Source organism: Rutidosis leptorrhynchoides, chromosome 7 (genome assembly GCF_046630445.1).
Source record: "Rutidosis leptorrhynchoides isolate AG116_Rl617_1_P2 chromosome 7, CSIRO_AGI_Rlap_v1, whole genome shotgun sequence".
Lineage (NCBI taxonomy): Eukaryota > Viridiplantae > Streptophyta > Magnoliopsida > Asterales > Asteraceae > Rutidosis > Rutidosis leptorrhynchoides.
Window position 1 is genome coordinate 318,019,547 of NC_092339.1, and position 17,063 is coordinate 318,036,609.

Sequence of the window (17,063 nt, forward strand, 5' to 3'; positions counted from 1 at the left end):
AAGAGGATGAATCAACCGCACTTCATCTACGGGGGAAAAGATTGATGCATATAGTTATGCACCTGAAAACACTCGGAACCTGAGTAAACGCTTAAAACGTATCTGTGCTAGCTCTTTTGGCGTTGTTATTACCGAAAATAACTTTGCTATTCATTTTCAAAGTAGCAAATTTTGTCACAGCTCCAGCAAGTCAACATCGACTTTTCGTTCGAAACAACCTTATTATAATCCTGATATATATATGCGTACTCTTTTATTGTTACCAGGGAACCTTTTATATTCTACCATATTACCAGCAGACATACCAGTAATCTCGTTGCTCCTTGGTTTAAATCCCTCTGACAAATCACTATATTTATCTATTGAAGTCTCATCATGTACTCATCTACATCTTGTAACAAGAATTGCCATACCAATTACCGGGAAATAGCAATCAGTATTTTGAATCTCACAGTGTCTCTACATCAACAGTTAAACGTATACATATAGCATTTATGTCTTGAAATTAAGATTTTTCATTCTTAAATTTTGAAAAGCATCCAGCCTACGAATCAATACATTGATCTTTGAAAAAGCTGAATGAAGCAGCAGAAATGATAGACAACCGTAAACGACATTAATCGTCGGAAATTTGATGATAAAGAATAGTATGCTGGAAAAGCTCAGAAAAGTTGGAACTGGAAAACAGATTAAGCTAACCACGAAGGAGACCAAGGACAAATACAAGGACCATACCCTATATTCAAAGAATTCAGGTAATTCTGGATCCGTTGAAATCTTTAGAGAATATCTTGCTCCGAAGTCATGTTAAAATCTTGCGGAAAATTTTTTTCCATCAACCATCGAACTTAGAAATTCCAAAATATCATCATCAACATCTTCAATATTTCTTATACCTCTTCGTGCTTCCTGTGTATCATTATATTGGAAACATTTAATAGAAAATTTAGTACCGAAAAGCAGATTATGCAAAACTATGAAGAAAGCCGTGGACAAATCACAAAGAATAAGTTTGACTTCAAAGAATCCAAATGATTCAATGTCTGCTAAAGTCTTTAGTGAATATCTTGCTCCTTACTCTAAACCCTTGCAGACAATAGTTTCTATCATCCTCTGATCTTAGATATTCTGAGATATTATCATATCTTTCATTATAAATATCCTCCATATTTCTGGAGATATTTTTATAACTATTCTTATCTGAAATCATTAATCTCTTCGTGCTATCAGTATTACATCATATAGAAACTGTTAGTTTCTATATTCTGTAAACTTTCGAGATTAAAATATGAATGTTATTGAAGTAATGTTGGGAACTGATGCATGAGTTAGTATAATATAATGACACTTGATCAACGTGATTATATTATAGTAAGTCATGCTGAGTTTCTAAATGGAACATGATGATTCACAGATTATAACGTCATCAGGTGTCATGTTACATAACTCTTTCATTCTGATTAACTTTTGAACATATCAAGAAAATATATTCTTGATAGTTCTATTCTCAGTGATTCTGGTAATTTGACCAATCAAATCGTGCTAATACATTCTTTCTTATTTAGAACATGATGTTTATCCGAAATTCCATACTTATGAATACTGGACCGTTACTCGCTTTACTAGAGGTTGGGAGGATAATAACAAGGCAAAGAGCTCCAAAATATAAGAGGAAATATTAAGCCCAATAACAACACGGAGGTTACAAACCGTGGATATTAATAGGAATAGCAATAAAAAGACACGGTATAATTAAGAATAGTATCACCCCAAGATAATAGTAAAAGTAAACAGATTCTTCTGGTGGAAGATTGAAAATAAGGATGACAGAAATGATAATTAGAAAAATATCAAGGATTAGAATTGGATTAAGTATTTTCACAATCTTTTTAATGTATGAACTAAGAAAGAAAGTATAGGAATGGTGAGAATAATGGAACGGAAGAGCTTAAGTTATAATGGATATATCAGACAGAGTAATCGAGGCAAATCACCGTATTTAATTATAGAGATCTTAATTTCCTTACTCGCCGAATAATCAAATCTTTTAGATTTCGAAGATTTTTTTTAAATTCCTTGAATTCCGGAATTCAACCCTGACTCTGTCAAAAGTTAAGATGAATCTTTACTTTCCTATTTCACTCTTTGGTGAAAGCTTCATTCGTACTCTTCGAATAATTGAATTATTTTTATCCATATTACTCAATGATGATAAAACTCAAATTATCAACTCATATTCGTCATGAAAACATTTTTATTGTTAGCCATGACCACCTTACTCAAATTTCGGGATGAAATTTCTTTAACGGGTAGGTACTGTGACGACCCGAGAATTTCCGACTAAATTTAAACTTAATCTTTATATGATTTCGATACGATAAGTAAAGTATGTAATGTTGAGTCTCGAAAACTTTGGAACAGTTTACATGAATGCATTTGACCTTTGACTGTTCTCGACGATTCACGAACTATTTGTAAATAGGTAACATTTTTATTTAAATAGATATTTATAATTTGAAATATAATTTAGAATATTATATAATATGAGTATTAAGATTTATATTGTAAAATAAATAAAATAAAATGCGATTAATGGAAACTATATTTAAGAATATATAGATATATATAAATGGTATATAAATATTACTAGTAAATATATAATGTTATATTAAATTTATTTGTTTAAAAATATATATATTTGTTTTAGTAATTAACGTTGCTACTTTAAAACTGTTTGCATATAGAAAGAGAATATAATAAAAATAATTGATTTCGAGCCTAATCAGTAAATGTCAGTGACACTCGGTTGACGTTTCGTTAGTTTTAATATAGATATAATATAGGTTCATGAATGATTAAGATAAAAGTTGGATTGTAAATTGATTACGAAGATGTTAGATTTGTTAAAAATATTTTTACCTTTTTAAGTTTAAATATTAGTACTCCGTACATATAAATTAGAACAGCAAATAAATAATTATCGAACCTTTTTGATTAGGTTTCAAATAGTTAATGAGTGAAATAATTAATTATATTTAATCTAAAAATTTGGGATTTTTAGGAACACTTTTTATTCCGTAACTGTTTAGCAATGGACACAATATAGTCATTCGGGGAAAACTTTCGATAGAGTATATCCAAAATTCATGGCTGCTACTTTAATATTACTATTCGTCACTATTGAATTTTACTGTGTATCATGTGTTTATTTCATTACATCTAATATATATATATATATATATATATATATATATATATATATATATATATATATATATATATATATATGGATGATTAACATATACATACATAAACGATTCATATGTTCTCCTCTCCCTCTTGCTAGTCGACACTCCATCACCACCATGTCACCCTGCAACCACCACCCTCCACCACCGAAGAACCATCGTGAACACCACCATAAACCCACCATCGTCATCAAACGAAACCCACGAACCTACCATATATATATATATATATATATATATATATATATATATATATATATATATATATATATATATATATATATATATATATATATTTTGCTATCGTGATCAAACCGCCACCACCTTCTACAACCTCCATAACTACCACGATCCACCATTAAACAACCACCGATGCAAAACGTCACTATCAAACTCCCCATCTGCTACTGCTCGTGTTATCCAACTGCCGCTCTATGTTTCTGTTTACAGTTCAAACGCAGCCACCATGACAACCTCCACCATCGACACTCCACAGCTGCTATATCTCTCTCTCTCTCTTCCCTCTCTCTCTAACTATCTCCTTCTCTTGTTTTGCTTTATCTTTCGTTTGCATCATCACTAAATCACCACCATCACTATGACTAAATAACACCACCATCCATCAATTTAAGACTGCTGCTGCACTTTGTATTATTTTCTGTTAACCACACAAACTGCCATTACTATATCACCACTCTTCTCCTTTTTCGTGACCCACATCAACCACCACACCATCATTTAAATTAAACTGCTGCAGTGTTTGAACCGAGACAAATCCAACATCGATCATATATTTTTCTTTCTTCAAAACCAGTGTCTTCGTTGTTTTCTGTTTTTGATTGAACAAAGATGAATGATGTATGATGATGAATCGAGGATAACGGTGTTGATGATATAAAATGATGATATACGATATAGGATGAAGATGATGATGAAGATCGATTGTAAATGATGATGACTGCTTTCGATTTCCTATTTCCACGTATATTTGTCGTTCGATAGTCACCAGGCTAAAAGAAGAACTTCAAAAGTTGTAACCTGCTAATGCCAAACCCTATTCGCGTATAAAAAAAAGGAGAGAAAGAAACCGATTGAAATTGTTTCTATTAAATGATGATTATTGGATTTGATTAAATCAATTTCGGGATTGAGCTGTGGGAATAAAACTGGACTAGCTTCGTGGGCTTTTAAATTTACTTACTTGGGTTGAGATTAGTGACTTGGGCATTTACTTGTAACATGGGTCGTAGTATATTTTTTTAAGGATGAACTTAGACAGAAAAAGAGTTAAACAAATTTAAATCGCAATTTAAAACAGAAAAGATGGGTCACATGGATGGTTATGAGAGTTTTCTTGTTAGCAGGAGGTCGCGGGTTCGAGTCCCGTCTCGGGCAGTTTAATTATTTTTAATGCTACAAAGGTATAATTTAATATTACTATTATTTCTATTATTATTATCATTATTATTATGATTGTTATGTTATTGTTATAGTTATTGTTATGATTATTGTTAAGTATTATAATTATTATTAGTAATACAATTATCATTATAAGTATCATGATCAGTATTATTATTATTACCTTTATAAGGATGATTATTTATATTATAATGAGTGTTTGTAATATGTAATTACTAAAATCATTATGATAAGTATCACTAACCAAAAAATTTATATTTTATAGTTATTATTATAAATATCATTATTAATATCATTAATATAATTATTAACAATAATACCTTATTTGCTAATATTAAGCCTTATGATTATTATCATTTTTATTGTAATATTACTAAAATTACTATTTTTTTTACAAACAAATAATATATACATATATAAAAATACATGTAATACATATAACATAATGAAAAGTAATATTTTATATAACAAAATAAATATATGAAACATATATATTATTAATATAAAAAGTATATAACTAATAAATTTACATATATATTTATTCGATTACAATTATGTATATTAATAAATATACCGATGATATAGGTTCGTGAATCCGAGGCCAACCCTGCATTGTTCAAATGTTGTCATATGTATTTTTACTACAAAATACAATGAGTGAGTTCATTTGCTCCCTTTTTACTCATTACATTTTTGGGCTGAGAATACATGCAAATGCTTTATTAACTGCTTTACAATATTTATATGCGTGAATTCATTTGATTCCCTTTTACTCTTTACATTTTTGGGACTGAGAATACATGCGCTGTTTCTACAACTGCTTTATTAAATGCTTTTGAAATATATTTTGAACTGCGGATACATGAAATACTTTTATAAATGTTTGACGAGATAGACACAAGCAAAACATTCCTCGAATGAATTATTATGCAGACAGAAGTTCTGCGGATTATTATTGAATTATTTGGACATGATAATTGCCACCATTGAATTATGTGGACATGATAGTTGCCACCATTGAATTATGTGGACATGATAATTGCCACCATTGAATTATGTGTACATGATAATTGCCACCAGTTGATGTGAATGTTATATATCGAGAGAATGATTTTATACACATGTTATGTGTATGTTATTTTTGTGCACAAGATATGTGTACGGTTACTATGATTTATGAAAATGGTTTCGTACACGAGAAAGATGTACTATATTTAAAAGATATAGCATGTACATTACAGGTGGGTATAGGATTCGAGCCCATTTGTACCATGCAGCATTTAAATCTTGTGGTCTATCAAAATGATAAATTTTATTGTTTTATGATAAACCTATGAACTCACCAACCTTTTGGTTGACACTTTAAAGCATGTTTATTCTCAGGTATGAAAGAAACATTCCGCTGTGCATTTGCTCATTTTAAAGACAGTTTTTGGAGTCGATCATCGCAATGGAACCAGTTGTTGGTGACTTCATCCAGATGGATTAGGACGGGTCCTTTCACTTCCGGCTCCGTGGATCATGCCATAGCATACAAATAAATATACTATATACATACATGCATAGATATCCCACTCACCTTACGCCAAGGTGATGATTAAAATCCGCAAGCTTCAAGCGAAGTACCTAATACATTAAGTACACTTTCAATACATAAACTAGTTGGACTAGACACCAACATTTAACACTTGAGCATTTAATGACTCGATTGCATTAAATGACTCATTTACACCAAACCGCCCATTAATGGCCATGACTCATCATAAATCACTAAAAGCTAGTGATTATAGTCCAATATCAACAACTAACACCATTTAGGGTATTTTCATACCCATCTTGCCCAAGCTAGGTCAACATTACCCATTTGACCCATTTTAACACTTAGACTTACAAATTTGGTAAAACTTAACCCATTAATAAATCTTTCATCATTTAACAAGTGTATTAGTGACTAGCAACACAATTAACACTTACAAATCTCAATTTACATGACCAAACCCTAGATTAACACCATTAGGGTTTCCTTACACCAAATTAACCCAAATTCACCAATTAAATCCCCAAATGGGTCTTACAAGTCTCAAATGACCAAACCCTAGCCATAAATTAACTAAAACTCAAGACATGGAGTTAAGACTTACCAACACAATCAAACTTTAGCTAAGAACGAGGAGAACAATTTTACTTCTTGCTCCTAAGATCGATTCACAAATCTTCACCTTCAAATCTTAATATAAATCTAAGTGGGTTTTGTGTTTGAGAGGAAAATAGGAAAAGAAAAGAGAAAAGAAATGAAATAAGAGGATAAGGTTTGGGGTATAAGAGCTGGTCACACACAAAATTACCAAACTACCCCTAAATCCCCTTAAAATAAGCTGAAAAACGGATCAGTCCCGCAGATGGGTCGCGGCGCAACCTTATATGTCACGGCGCGGCATTAAACTGATTTTTTGAGCTGTTTGATTTCCCTCCTGATCTTGATTCGAGTTATTCGTCGTGGCGCGACCTATCCCCTCCGCGGCGCGACATTAGGCTTCACCTGAACATTATTTCGACAACTTAACTAATCATAGTTTATACGCCTCGTACACTCCATTCCCGTTTCATATATTCGCCTAGACTTCACCACACAGTCTCACATGACTCACTACACTCATAAATCGTGTGTATACTCATACACATACACATTCTCATGCATTATTTATATATATATATATATATATATATATATATATATATATATATATATATATATATATATATATATATCGTACACATCAAATTAACACTTTATTCCATTTAATCACATAAACAAACGAAATATAACGTACTAGCGATTAAATATGTACCTTAATTCACGTACGAGAAAAGCGGGATGTTACAATTTCGAGTTTAACGATGGTGTCGAAAAAATTTAACTCGTTGCGAGCGAGAAGATATGACCCGTTGAATATTTGGGTGGAGTTTATTTAAGACTTTTTATGAAAATGATTATTTGACACTTTACCCCCCTGTTTAGGGGTTCGATTTGAATTTTTGGAAAAAGACTGAGGGGCTTTGTTGGTGAAATGAAATTTAGTAAAAAAAAAAAGAAGGTGAAAAGTCAAAAATGCCTCTATACTATTCATCATTTTTGTGTATTAGATATATGTATATATAATGCGATGTCAAATGCCACTTACCACTCGATTATTTTCCGGGACGAACCAATACAATCATATCGTCCATCAAGAAAAACTTTCACAACGAATCCATTTAAACATCACGTGTGGTAAAATTGTAAAACTTCCTCGGCTAAGGCTCGGCGCAAGACGTCCGAGAGCTCCGAGCCCCATAAAATCGGTGGGTAACCTCAAGACAAAATTTTACAGTAGTTTATGGGATCGAACCTTTGACCTCTCTTATGTGAAATCTGGTCATCACCAATACACCAACACCTTCATGGGGTCTGAACGTGATGTCGGAACCCACCCACCAAATCCTATCCTTGGACGAACCAATACAGTCATACCGCCCTTTAGGAAGAAACCCCACGACGAATCCATTCGAAAACCCATATGGTAAAAATCCCTCATGTGAGGCTCGTACACAAGACGTCCAACACTTTCGAGGCCTATGGAATAGGCGAATAACCTCCAAGAAATATTTTGCAGCTCATGAGGCTTGAACCCCTTATCTCCCTTATATAAAGTCAGGTTATCATCAATAAACTAACATCTTGATGTTATAATTATTACTACTACTATATATTACTCCTATACCATATATACCATTACTAATGGATGTTACTATTAAGTACTGTGTTACTATTCTTCCTTTATTTAAGCCAAGTAAATAAGTACATGGTATTACTATTGCAAATGCAAAATTCAGCCATTAAATTTAAAATAAAAAATAAAAAAATAATTTACCATACATATTTATGAGGTATTTATCATCATATCAAAGGTATACGTATAACTTAATTTCATTGTTGTGCTATGGGCCTATAATCCTCGTTGTATAGTACATGTCGATATCACATTAATAAAATTGGGTTATACCTTTTGATACAATGATCAAAACCTCGTAAATATTAAATATGTATGGTAAATGTCAGAAGATTGAATGATATGCAAGGTGTTTGATAATAACTAGAAAATAATCATGTAATTGCTGGAAAAGCTGTTGAATTTGACAATGTTTTATGTGGAAGTTTCCTAAAATGGAAGGATCAGGAACAAACAACCGTCGTGTACCACCTATCTTCATTTTCGTTTACGTTTTTACTCATATATGTGTTGTTAGTGGTCATTGATGATGGATTCAGCAGATTAATGGTGGTGGTGGCGGAGGTAAGTAGTGATTGTGGTAGGAGGTATAGTGATTGTGGCGGTGACAGGAGGTATAATGATGGTGGTGGCAGGAGGAAGGTGGTGGTGTTGGTGTTGGTGGAAGGAGGTATAGTGTTGGTGGTGTTGTGAGGGAAAAAACATCTAAATTTTTTTTTAAAAAATGTCTAATTATCAAACTGCCCCTAAAGTTGGTAATAATTACGCTTGTGCCACTATGGACAGTAACACAGGTTTCACATCTATTGATCGTGCATGGATTTCCCAAGGGGATCACCATGCACAATCTACGTATTAGGGGAGGTTTAAGGATCTTAGTATTTAGCTCTCTGGTCCGGCTATCGTGAATAACCCTGGCCGATATGATGATATCGGTGGGGTGGCCAAATGGTTAAGTCCACTGTTAACCTAAAAAGGTTGTAGGCAACTGTCAAAAGGAGACTAACCTGTTAACCTTGATGTTGATGATGATGGTAAAGTAAACCTTCGTAAGAGCGAATGACATGATGCCACGATATGAGGCTTAGGGTTTGCTTATATAGGCAAACCCTATTTCTAGAACCCTCTATGGATTATGTAAATTTTTTCCATAACGAACTCCTATGAATCCCGACTCTAATTATGATTATATCCTAGGTCAATAAGTCCATGCTTATCCGCCAATGACGCCTCCCGCATGCTGACCGCATGCAGTGCTCGCAGGAGCCTTGCGCACATTGACCCACGTTGACCATGGAAATCAACGCGCTATAGCACCTTGATGGTTGCGAAGTATGCTTACGTGGATATGCGCATCATTATCTATATATTTATATAAAAGAGAGTTAAAAAAAAATTGACACGTGATTACCACCTTAATTATAGCTAATTGTGCCAAAGTGGGAAATCCAAACGTCCATTCCACATTTTTTCACAAGATTTAAGAAGCAAAATAACATTTAGTAATTTGATATTATTATATAATTAATGATTAATGAAATAAAAATAATTACATCTAGATTTAAAGAATATTGGTCAATCGTCATGTTTATCAATAACTAATATAGAGTAACTAATAAGCATAATTTTAAGAGATCAATTTCAATTTATGTAAGTAATAATTAATATGTACATTAATAATTACTATTTACGAACATAGCTAAAATAGATTATTGGTTGGTTGACAATCCTCTACACAATACCGAATTTCACTTGTGGATTCTTTGATTGACGATGTAATTCCCTATCAGAATCCACTAACGGAATATTAACTCCTGGTCTCACAGTTTAGCGGTCACGCCCTCTATATGAGACGTTTTTGAAAAGTATTCGCATTAACCATTAAAACAAAGTCATTTATTAAAGAAAATGTAACTGGAAACATTTGACGTCAATGACTAATGTATATGAACCCAAACATCTTAAAAGAAAACTGTTTAAATGCGAATATATGTTCTTGAAATGAAAACGATAAACATGCTGGACGCCGTCCAGTTCTAGCAGCAAACAGCATATAACTTCAAATAAAGCGGAAGCACTAGCTCTATGTACCTGAGATGAAACATGCAAAAACGTCAACGAAAAATGTTGAGTGAATCTACAGGTTTAGTAAATCATTTCTTAAGTAAGGCCACAAGATTTTCTTAGAAAACATCATTGAAAAAGTATACATTATCATGAGCACTTGATTATAAAGCTTTAACCTTTGCGTGAGCCGAGCACACGTTTTTAGTTTACCCTATACTGACGATACACCGATCAAGTGTACGTGTTACAACTACATAAGCACCTGTTTAACGTTGCGGTGAGGTTTGTCAAACCTAACGGTACCGTCCCTATAAGTCGAGCTTACAAAGTAATTAATATAATCAAGCTAAGGGATTTTTGATCTGAACTCATATGTATATTCTTAGTAAGTTACTTATGCCAAACACGTAAAACATTTGTAAAAAGCATGCATCTCATCCCTGTAAAAACGTAGTAGGGACTGTAGACTCACCTTAGCAAAAGCACTAGTAAAGATCTTAGCAAATCGTACTGTTGTCGAAACTCTCGACTGAACAACGTAACCTAATCAAGTAAATCATCTTAAGTATACACTAATAGGTCAAACTTTGTCAACTCATAGTGTACGCAAAGTCCTAGTGCTCAGACTGACTCAACGAATAAGTAAAAGTCAACTAATCCAAGCAAGTCAACCAAAGTCAACCAAAGTCAAACCAAAAGTCAACTCGTCAAAGTGGTCAACTAAAGTCAAACATCCCAGTAGGTCATGTAACATGGTAAATAAGTCAAACATAGGTCGTATAACATGTTAACGCTCGTAGTTTAGCAAATCGCATTTTCCGTACCTTAGAGTAATCCTTCGAAAATCATACGTCGTAAAGAAATACACTAATAGCACATAGCACATAATTCATAAAATTATGACCAACTCCAGATCATAACTAGACTTAAAATCGATTCCAAAAAGTCCGGCCAAAGCCTCATACGATAATTAAAAGTCAGAAATCAGAAGGGATCAAGTCTGAGTTCATTACAGAAATTTCTGCTCGCGCGTCAGTTTTTAAATATTTTCAAAAAATATAGAAAATAGATTTTAACGAACGGCCAATTGGTGTCATCTCAAGACATCTCAAAATTTAAGTGATAAAATAATCAGAAGAATTACTTTAGCCAATTCGTACAGATTTGCAAAACATTACAGACTCATCAGTTTTTGACCATCAATCGGACATATCATTTAGACGAGCATTTATCTCATGGCAAATCACGTTCTCGCAAGTTCGCATACAAATGAAACATGTCAAGTAACATATAAAATAGCATATTCCAGAAGATCAAAGGCTAATTCATTTCCTAGTTCATTCTAGAAATTTTTATTTGAACTTGAAAACTGATTCAGCATACTTTACAAATCAAATATTCGTTTTATCATAACAGGAGCATTACATAACCTTTCGACGCAAACCTTTAGTCCAAATTGCATAACTTTTCACAAGTAATACATTAGTACACTTTATACAAGCTAAAACACATAGCATGCAACTCAGAAAATTCGGATTTCATGCAAACCCTAACGTAAACTTCGATTACGCATATCTTGAGCATATGATAACGAAATCACGCAAAATTGGAGTCTAAAATTAATAACTTTTCGATATCTTTCTAATTAAACATATTAAAAAGTCAGATCTCATATCAATTTAATCAGATCATCTATAAACAAATTCATTTTTCAATCAAGCAACGTTAATTACGCAATCAATCAACAATTAACAACACTAGACATCATTAACTGAGCACTAGACTCTAATACACTATGTAATTGATCAAAAAACTGATTTTATAAAGTTAGGGTTACTAGTTATACCTCAAACGATCAATCAAACAACAATACTAGACGTAGAACGATGCGTAGAACGACTTTGATACACAAGGTTTCTTCAAATTTTGAGTTGATGATGGAGTTATGGTAGTGGTGATGGCCGACGGTCACAAGAGGGAAGGGGGGAAGCAAAATCGACCAAAAAAAACAAGAATGAGGGTTTGTGGGATTTCCTTGTTATTTAAATGTTGGGTTAGGGCCTAATTACAAGTCCACAAGCACACTAGGAGCCAAGTCACAAATTCTAAGGGGCTAAGGGGGGTGGTCGGCCGAATGGCCCACCTAGGGGTGTTCTGGGCTCGGTTTTGGTAAGTTACTCATAAGCGCGTGGTCCGTTTCGTTGCCGTTAATCGTACCGGGTCTCCGGAACATTAACTAGTTGTTGAAACGCAATCACCGAGTTTAATTCATTAAATAAATAATAAATTAAAAATAATTTTCTTAAAGTCAATAATTATCGAAAATAATTATTGTGTCGTTTTTCTGAGTTCCGTAAACTGAAAAGCTTTCTAGACGATAAACTTAATCGTAACGTTTCTAGTTATTTCGCTAACCGAAATAAGTTCGTAAATTAATATAACATATTAATTCAAACATTCCTCTAATAAGTATGTATTTAATTCTATTAAATACACAAATCTAAGCAATCACCGTTAAATACTTAACGAACAATTAACGATAGTAAACGGAAAAGTCGGGTTGTTACAGACGAAATGCTGGAAGTTAATTAAAAACACCAAAATACAAATTGAGCGTAACTTTTTTCCTTATGGTCATATAATTATATGCATATATACTTGTGATCATTATGACTATCAAAGTAATACATATCATCAAAAAGAGTAGTGTCAACAATATCTGCATAACAAAATAACAAACTCAGGAACATCTCAAGTAATGTTAAAAAAAACAGAAAAACTCACAATATAACGGATTTTAAACGATTTTTTAATACCGTGCAACGCACGGGCTCAAACTCTAGTTTAGTATATAAAATTAATTATCAAATGACTTTTTTAGTTAAAAATTATTTTAGTTAATTATAGATGCCCATGAGATAATAATTATTGTAGTTTTGAAAAAATACAACCCAGTATTTTTATTATATTCGCGTTGTTATTGATTGCCATGATCACATGGATTGTAATTTTTTAACTGGCTTGTTAGATATCGGGTTGAATCAAAATTTGACACGTATATTATAGTATCATTTGGGCCTACAAACAACAAGGAGTTGGTAAAGTAGTGGTGACTTAGGGGTTTGAATCTTATTTGCTGCAAAATTTTTCTTGTTATTACTAGCTCATTCCACGGGCCTCGAAGATTGAGGACGTCTTGCATTCGAAACTCACCCGAGGGGTTTTTACCACACGCGATTATGGATTCGTCGTGGGGGTTTCCTTATGAGGGACGGTAGAACCGTAATAGTTCGACCAAAGAAATAATCGGGTGAGTGTATTCCGACATCGAGTTTAGGCCCCGTCACTTACTCCTAACCGCCAATTTAAAATAACAAATTGGGCCTAGAACTATATGAGTACACCTTTAGTCAAATTGGCTAAGAAATTGTTTCCCCTGACCTTCCTGCCAACTTGGGCCGTAGCCCATGTCTCTCATGGGCTTGGCCAGGCCCGATCCCGATAACAATAACCCGATATTTATAGAGCCCTTATTTCTTCTCGAGAGAAAAGATTCCTTCAATTTGCAGAGTGAGAGACTAAACAACTGTGTGAAAATATGGGGTACTACTTGTACGTCACGGCGGACCTCGAAAATCTCACGAACTTTCAGCCTAACGGCGGTGTTGATGATCCTAACTTCACCTATTACTTCAAGGTTTTTTCATTTCTCAATGCACACACTATACAATTTTACAGTTTATTTACTTATACTGTACGACGTAGTATATATACGAGTATTATATACGGTGTATATGTATTATTTCATTATATTCTATGCGCTACCGTGTAGTGATTGCGGTCCTTTGTTTATAGCTAATATATGTTCAGATTAGTGTATTTTGTAGTCGGAATTTGTGAATTTGCATGTTTGCGCTCGTCTAAAGCGGTTTATACGTGTATCGATTTGATATTGTACTTGATCTGATGGTTGATTATGCTCGATCGGTTTTGTTTGATAATTAGGGTTTCGTAACTTCCGTTTGAGCTATAATTATGTTTTTAGGGTTTTTAATTGATCTGTTTAGATGAACTGAGTGATCATTTAGTAATTAGTGTAATTGTATAATGCTGTTATGTGTATCAGTCGATTTGTTTGTTGTATGATTAGCTTTGATTACAAATGTGTTGTGGACTTGTGGTTGCATACAGGTAAAAAGCTTTTGGTGTATACATACATACGTTGTTTTATGAATAAACGTTTGGTGCCTCATTTATTAAACTCTTTGGTTGGTAGGTTTAAAATTGGCAATAGAAGTGAGTATTTGAATAATAATAGTGTCATTATCTGTGCCTTATTTTGTAAGTGGAATATTCTGCCATATCTATGAACAGTTATTTTGAGATATTACTCCATTGTGTGTGTGTGTGTGTGTGTGTGTGAGTGTGTGTGTGTGTGTGGGGTATTAGTTTGCTCTGTAACATCTGATTTTTGTCAAAATTTCGAATATACATTGTGTTAGTTGTAAGAAATAGCTTGGATTTGAAGTTCTGTGTTTCCTTTTTAGTTTTTTTTGAACGACTATGGCTATTTTATGTTGTCTTATCTTTAGTAATGTGCATGTTCTGATTGATTAACTTGCAACTATTAAATCAACATCTATATGGTTGTAGTTTTGTTTAACATGTATGATTGTTTATTTGTAAATAGTAACCAAACCAGTATATCTGATGAACATAACATTCATGTACCTATATCCATACTCGTGCATCTGTACGTTGCTAATTTACTCAGTATATCTGATTCTGGAGTAAATTCTTGTCACATAACTATCTGTTTATGCAATGCTATCTATTTTGCAGCTAATGAACAATCATGACTTGGTAATACATGCATTCATGCATTTTTACATTACTCATCCACTATCTGCACACCGTAACATTAACAAAATGTTATTACATCACAGTAGCTTCTTTTTCGATCAACATTTTTATAATGCACCTTATTGTGTATTAGCTTTTACTAATTTCGTTTCCTTTGGCTAAAACACCCGCACTCTTCATAATTAATAATCTGTTGTGTAGTTGAAGTGTGGGAACTGTGGTACGGTGACTGAGAAGGCGACATGTGTCAGCCTGAACGAGACAGGTCCTCAATCAAAGAAGGTTAATATCTCTTGATCCCTCTATAACAAGCATGTGCATTCATAATACTGTTTACAACCAATCACTTGCATAATATTATATACACTACAATTGTAACCAACTGGTAGATCTTTATGTGATTCTTTCTTTCCGGGTTTTTTCTCCTTAACCTTTGCTGTAAATTCCTCTTGATCTGCAACTAATATTTATTCAGTAAAAAAACAAACAAACATTATGAGTGTACATGAATCGTAGTCAGCTTGTTACCTATACTTTTGGTTATTTAAATACATTTGTGTTTGTGGTGTATTGTTGTATGATTGTGTCAGTGCAAGGTTTGTGAAAGGGAAGGAACCGTTACTATGTTCCCTGGCAAAGGCAAGCCACTTACTGCTGAGATTAGTGAGAAAGGGAGGTATTAGCTTTTGATGATATTCGATTGCAAGGGTTATGAACCACTCAATGCTTCCTTCAGTGGCTTTTGGAAAGCTGAATCTGTAAGTCATAATTCACATTCAAATTCATTCAATAAAGTAATTTTATGTTCATAATTGAACTTTTTATACGGACAGTGACAAGATTTAATTAACAATTGCTTGCTTATAGCTGTTTTTTCGTGGTAACTAACAAATTATTTTATTATTGTTTTTTAGCTGAAGGGAACAAAGTTTGTGGATATTGACCTTGCTGGAGGGGAATTTGTTGAGTATGATGAGAAGGGTAAGTGTGGGGTCATGATCACTAATGTGAGTTCCTTTTTTAAAGTTAACAACGATAAATGGTTGGGCTGGAGCATTAGCCTTAGCCTTGGAAAGTAACGTGTTGGGATACTGAATTGTGAATTCTCTCTATTGTCAAAGCTGAAACTTATGCTTTTGGTGCTATGTGTCTAAAATTTCTGGGAACTATTGAAACTAGTCACATGTAATGAAATATTTTTACTTGCTTAAGTTGCTTGGTCATATGCTTTTTTATATATATAATGTTGAATGTTGAATGTTGAATGTTGATTTTCTATCTATTGATTGCTTGGATTAACAGATCTTCACTGCATACAACATTTGAATGGTTTAAATATAATGTTGAATTGAATGTTTATTTTCTAGCGATTTATATTTAAGGTCGAATATTGATTTTCTATCAATATGATTTTAAATATAGATTGTTTGTCCTGGTTTGGACCTTTGGTCATGGGACATTGGGACATGGATGTCTTAAAATGGTTTTGTAGCGCGTATGAAATCTGACTTTGTTTTACCAACCCTACGTAACGCACTGAACGAACAAACTCAAGCTTGACCTTGTCTAAGTTATGGAATAAAAGTTGTGTCTCAATCACAGGTACTTGGTCCCTTGCACGACTTTTTAATTATATAGTTACAATGCAATAACCTTGTAACTTGATTACCAGTTACGTATAATTATTTCTCAAGTG

At 33.2% G+C, this 17,063-nt stretch overlaps 1 protein-coding gene across 1 annotated transcript; it reads left to right on the forward strand.

Moving 5' to 3' along the window:
* The first annotated feature begins 14,065 nt into the window (after positions 1-14,065).
* LOC139858829 (uncharacterized) lies at positions 14,066-16,377 on the forward strand. The gene is made up of 4 exons (XM_071847663.1): positions 14,066-14,201; positions 15,569-15,649; positions 15,958-16,125; positions 16,282-16,377. Exons 1-3 carry the CDS (start codon positions 14,103-14,105, stop codon positions 16,048-16,050), a joined length of 273 nt encoding a protein of 90 aa, XP_071703764.1. The 5' UTR covers positions 14,066-14,102; the 3' UTR covers positions 16,051-16,125; positions 16,282-16,377.
* Positions 16,378-17,063: the final 686 nt, after the last annotated feature.